At 34.7% G+C, this 6431-nt stretch overlaps 1 protein-coding gene across 2 annotated transcripts in view; it reads right to left on the bottom strand.

The window, feature by feature from the left end:
* The window catches only part of PSMD1 (proteasome 26S subunit, non-ATPase 1), an 80755-nt gene that overhangs the window by 54263 nt on the left and 20061 nt on the right, over positions 1-6431 (bottom strand). For both annotated transcript variants that reach the window (XM_032480459.1, XM_032480460.1), the window contains 2 exons: positions 6212-6307; positions 4551-4615 (listed from right to left, as the gene is read on the bottom strand). In XM_032480459.1, coding sequence (XP_032336350.1) covers positions 4551-4615; positions 6212-6307 — 161 coding nt within the window. The remainder of the gene's footprint in view (positions 1-4550; positions 4616-6211; positions 6308-6431) is intronic.

Genomic DNA, 6431 nt, shown 5'->3' with positions numbered 1-6431 from the left:
ACGTTAAGATTTATATTCTTGTCAAGTCAGAGAGTACATTTTCATATATCACTCTAAGTATTCCAAACTGCGTTATCACTCTAACAGTATTCCAAACCACATCTTATGTATCTAATGGCATATAAAATTGTTTCAGAAAATTTAACTACTAGAGATAGCAATCTCACTGGGCAAGGTCTACCAGCTAGATAATCTAGATTAGAAGGACTATCTTCACACATGTGCCATACTGACTTCAAACTTGCATATGTGCTTAAACATATGTACGTCTACAGAATTAACTGTAAAACCTTTCATCTATTTAGCATCAATTCCTGGGGAAAAAAAATCTCTTTGCTTATAGTTAGTTGAGAGAGCTTTCTATAGTTAATGAGGTCATTCTATATTTCCAGAAGATTCTAGAAAAAGAAATATAACTCCGATATACAAACTATTCCTGAAAACATACAACATAGCACAAAATTTTTAGTGTATCTTGATATATAACTGATATTTCTATTTTAAAACATTTTAAAGAAACCTATATTTAAAAGCAAATCTCAGAAGCTAACTACCCCTATGGCAACAAAGAGACTTTCTTTAATAGTCCTGTCTTCAAAGAAAGGGAATAGATTGTATCTCTTTACAAGAATAATTAAAAAAGAAAAACCCCTTTCATTCTATTCCACATTTACTGTTAATTGAGAGGGGAAAACAAATACATAGAAAGTAGAATTAAAAAGTCAAATAAAGTAAGGAAGTTATAGAACCCAGACACTGAGGCAAAAACAGAGAACAGCATACAGAGAACGTGTATCAAATTCATATGAAACTGTAAATGGAGATACTGTAAAGATGATTCATGCATCTGGTGGTAATTGTTTGCTAGGGTTCTTTCAAATGCTAAAGATCTATGATGATGCAACATTTTTATATTCAAGAAACCATTTCCTGTGGTCTAAAAAATATCCACACGACGAATTTCCCTCTCATCTTGCAAGATCCATCCATATCTGCAAGCACGTTAATATATAAATTGAGAAATACTGTTTCATATTGTAATAGCTAAGCCATAGCAAAGATGACCAGGGATCTCCAAGATAATCTAATTTTAAAAAAGGTCTATATCAGATCATCAGCTTGTTCATCATTAGAGCAACTTAATTTCAATAGGTATATAAAAACCAATACTTCTTTTAACTTCTTTCCTCATTTTCCTTTCTAATGTCGTTAAAATCATTCAGATTATGTTCAATTCCAACAGAGTTTCAGTCAATGCCAAGCACAGTACTGTACAAAGAGTTGTGATAATAATAAAATCTGCTGACAGACTGACAACAATGGATGCACTCATCACAGATAAAATGTTCTAGGTTCATTTCAACTTGGCAAAAATGTTTTTCAATATAATTTTCTATTTTTTATTATATACATTATGAACAAACAACACACAAATATCAGGAGAAAGAAATAGTGAAAATATTACCCTGGACTATCCTGAGACTAAAGGAGATAATATACATGAGAAGTTTTAGCTTCCTACAAAGACAATTTCACTTGAGCTGCTGAGGAACAAATACATGTTTACCGACATGTTTTCAGTATTTGTGCTCAGTAAGGGCACTTTAAAGAAGTTTAAAAATTAGGAAGAAACAAATTCTTAAAATAACAGTTCAAGGAGACCCAATGTCTGCAGTTATTTTAAAAGTGACATTTAAAAATAGGGAAGAAATGATCAAATGGAGCATACTAAAAAAGTAGATGATGATACATCAGAAAGCATTTGCTAATTCTTAGGCCACAGGACAGAAACCTGTCAAACATTAAACTTAATGAGGAAATCTGAGAATAAAAATATTCCATCAGATACCCTCAGGAAGATGGTGCTCTGAAGGAAAGGTACGGTAGAGATAGCACTGTTCTATCATGAGATCTGTTCTGATTTCAGTTCTACCATTTAGCTCTATGACAATGGGAAGTTTTGTTAACAATTTCAGAATTCAGTTTCTCTTACAAAAATGGGAATATTGTTTGATTTTTATGTATTTCTCACCTTAAAAAGTATCACTCCAGGGAATTGACACTAATCTAAAATTAGAGAACTTGGTTTTAACTGCATCTCCTTAGATAAGTTGATCACATTTAATTTCTTCATCCATGAAGTAAGTTTTACACAAAATCATCACTAAAGTCTTTTCCAGTTTCTACTTCTAAGAAACATATTAAAAAACAAAACATAACAAAAACCCTCAGAATGAACCCTTGGAAATAACGAGTGTATTAGCTGGATCTGACTCTCCTTGGTAGCAGAGATCTCAGCAAAGCCTAAAAGCCTAAAAGCAGCTCATGGAAGACACCTACTGCTGAAACAGGGAATTTGTGTGAGCCTCAGGAAATACAAGGGCTGAAATGAATTCTGTTAATTAGAGAACAAAAGCACTGTCAGGTTAAAAGGGAAGAAAAACAGTTTTCATGAAATCTCAACTTCTTATGTGGTAGAATTTACACACTAGGTGACTAACTTATATGATATAAAATATAAAGTGACTAATAGGAAGAGTTAGTAGTCAACAATGAATAAATAAAACAAAGGAAGAGACCATATCAGGACCATTATACAAGCCAATTATTTACTCTGGGTATACCTAAAAGAATATACTTTCCATACAAAAATTATCTAGTTTTCCAAGAATTAAAAAAAAAAAACCCTCCCTGAATGGCAATAATAAAATCATCTGTTTTTGTTTTTCAGTTGTGTCTAAACTCTAGAGCAAAAATAAGGAAAAGTTAGGGTCACAGGTTGGCTAGAATGATACACCAAAAATGACAGGAAGGAAACAGAACTACTCAACTTCTGTTTTCCTTCTATCTTTTGTCTCAGGAGAAAGATTTTTAGACTAGAAAGTAAAAAGTAACATTGTTAAGACCGATCAAAATGCAAAATAGGTGGAGAGACTGGCTGCCTTAAATGAGTTCATGTCTCTTAACTAAATGAATCACCTCCCTGAAATGGAACTTGTGAACGTCATTATAGAACCACTGCTGACAAATCTGAGGAAAAACAGAAAATGGCAATGGTACAAAAGGTTTGTAAGTGGCTAAATATTCTGATGTTCAAAAAGAGAAAAAAGAGATAGGATTCAAGAAATTTAAGTGTGTGGTCTGTTGTAGATCTTTAGGGAAAACGTGCAATAGCTTAATACAAATAGGTTTTATCAGATCTTAGAAAAGGAATCAATGAACATCTGACACTTCTATGGATTTACTAAGAACCATAACCAACTAATCACATACCCAGTTTTGGGGATACAGACTAATGGAACGGTACAAATACTACATTTTTAGGACTTAATAAAGCTCTCTAGTGTCTTTGTGAACAACCTGGACAAATGAGAGTTAGAGGATAATACAGTAAAGGAGATTAGTATTTTGTTGAACAACCTCATTCAATAAAATCGACTGGTATAAGGTGAAACCTATTTGCATGCCATATGGGTCTGTGCTTTGCTGTTTTATTCAACATTTTTATCCACAATAGGAAGAAAATATTTACTGCCTGCAGTAAATGGGTAACTTCCTATCTAGCATCTTAGAGAAAATCCTCTAACCAGTTCACAGTAAATGTTTAAGAAATATTTGTTGAATTACATTACAGTCTTTACAACAAAAGTTCACTCCCCAAAACTTGGGCTAGAAAATCTAGACCAGAGATTAAAAGGACATGAAACTCATCTTACATGGAACTTCTTGTGCAATTTCATCACAAATAAGCCATAATAGGCAGTATCCAAAAAAAGTTAAAAGAAGTACTTTTAATTTGCCTTTTATGATAAAGTATCTTGGCAGAAAAAAACCGTGGTCCGTGAGACTGGAGACAAGCAGGCAGTAAGAAGAACTACTATAAGAAATACTACTGCATCTACCACCATTATTACAACTGCCACCACTCACACACACACAAATATCATTTACTAGAGCCAGATACCATTCTAAGGGCTTTAGATATATTAATTCACCTAACTGTCAGAAAACAGTCTTAGGTACTATTTTTATACCCATTTTACAGATGAGGAATCCAAGGTTCAAAGAGGCTAAATAACAAGCCCAAAGTCACTCAGCTAGCAAGTGGCAGAACCAATATTCAACCCTGGCAGGTTTGTTTCAGAGTGTGTCCTCTAAATCACAACCATACTATACTCCCAAGGACATTTCCAAATGTGCAAATTCAAAATAATTTTTTTTAAATCTGCAAATTTTCACTCTTTTGCATTTAGACAAACCCCATTACCATTTACTCTTATTAAAGGGCTTCAAGTACTCTACAAGCCTGTGTGAGAGACAGCATTCGTTTGAATTACCAATACACATGGGACTAGGAATACTACTTCTCAAACAGGTTCTCAGACTCTCAAAACATACTGGTTTCTTTTTCAGATCAACAGTACTAACTGTATTGTTAAATGGTTGTCACTCTGAACCTAGACATATTCCTCAGATATTTAGTTTCTGTTTAATTACTAACTACAAATAGAAATGGAATATATATAGAATCAGAAGTTAGAAATTATTACCTGAAGAGGATGAACCCAAGTGATTCTACTGCTGCCCTCCGGACATCATCATTAACATCACTTACCTAGGAAAAATTTTAAAGGGGGATTACATTATACTATATGCATTCTATTACTACATACATTGTATTACATGCACTGTATTACAAGAAGAAACTGATATGCGAGGCCCACATCATTCAAATGTAAAGTAGATCTCATTAGTATTTTACAGTAGACCCCTCTTATCCACGGTTTCACTTTCAGGAGTTTTAGTTACCTATAGTCAACTATGGTCAGAAATATTTACTAAATGGAAAATTCCTGAAATAAACAATTCATAAGTTTTAAATTGCATGTCACTCTGAGTATCATGATGAACTCTAACGACTTCCCACGCTGTCCGGCCTGGGGTGTAAGTCATCCCTTTGTTTAGCGTATCCAAGCTGTATATACCACCCATCCATTAGCCACTTAGTAGCCCTCTCAGTTATCAGACCAATGTGAACTGCAGTGCTTAAATTCAAATAATCTTTATTTTACTTAACAACGGCCCCAAAGCACAAGAGTAGTGATGCTGGCAATTCAGATATTCTCTTACTGTGCCTAATTTATAAATTAAACTTTATTATAGGTATGTATGTACGTATAGGAAAAAACATAGTATATGTTTCAGTACTATCTGCAGTTTCAGGCACCCACTGTGGGTCTTGGAAATTACACCCCATAGATAAGGGGGAACTATGGTGTTCCTCTATTACAATGTTTTTCCCCAATTTAGAAAAATTCATCTGAGAATTTCTTCATTTCAAAGCTTAGAAGCCTTTAAAGTCTCATGAAGTTTAAGATTCAGGGCTACTTCTAAAGACTATTTCAGTTGCGCCATGGCTTTTGTAGCCACATTGAAAATCTAACCATTCCTCCCTCCAAAGTTATTTTAAAAAAAAAACCTATGTCCTAAACTCAAGCAAAATACAAACATTTAGAATATACCACATGCTGCACTGATAAATAATAACTAATAAATACTGTGGGGTGTGACTATCTAGGAAAAAAGAAATAATAATAGTTCTAAACCCTTTCTGCATGGGAAGGATGACCTTGGGTTTACCTTCTCCCAGCACCAAGATGGCAGAAACTTACTAAGTTGAGACATAAGTCCACTGTGTTATCAGGCACATTATTTATTGTTGATAAACTAGATCTGGATTGAGTGAATATGAAAAGAAAAAGCCTGTTTGAAAACAGGGCACTGGCTTTCCTGTGCAATGTGTCTCTTGTAGTAGAGCATGTCCTTAGGAGGACCTAGAAGCTAACTTCAAAGGCTGTAAAGAAAAGTTGTTCCTACTGTTCATTAAACCTCCCTATCCTGGGATGCCTGCACACATTCATGTGGTTTTGTTCCTTACAAATACAGGTGCCCCTTGGAACAGGGCTTCAGAAGTTGTACCTGAGACTTTAAGGACTTCCATTCAAACTGACTGTTATCCTGTCCTATATCCTTCTGAAAAGCTAATGAACCTGCTGCTGGGTTATGGCTGATTGTGTCCAATGAATGAGACTCTGAACCTGAGACCAGTGGGGGCGGTCATCTGGTGTGGGTGGTGCAGTCACCAAGACATTTAGTATCCACATGTAAACTTTCCCTTCCATCTCTATCCAAGAAAGGTCAGAGTACTTACGGCAACATGTAGCAGGCGTCGAATAGCTTTGTTGTTACCTGAGCCGCAATAAGCCATGGCTACGGTATACATTCCAGATCGTCGAAGAATTGGATCCTAAGAAATAATTTAACGTCGATCATTAACTTATCACTTCAAATATATATGTAACTTCTACAGGCTTAGTTCCATCCACCAGGAGAGTTGGTTTTAGGTAGGAAATGATGAACCATTTTGTGGT

Source organism: Camelus ferus, chromosome 5, assembly GCF_009834535.1.
Source record: "Camelus ferus isolate YT-003-E chromosome 5, BCGSAC_Cfer_1.0, whole genome shotgun sequence".
NCBI lineage: Eukaryota > Metazoa > Chordata > Mammalia > Artiodactyla > Camelidae > Camelus > Camelus ferus.
This window is presented reverse-complemented; position numbering and strand designations above follow the sequence as displayed.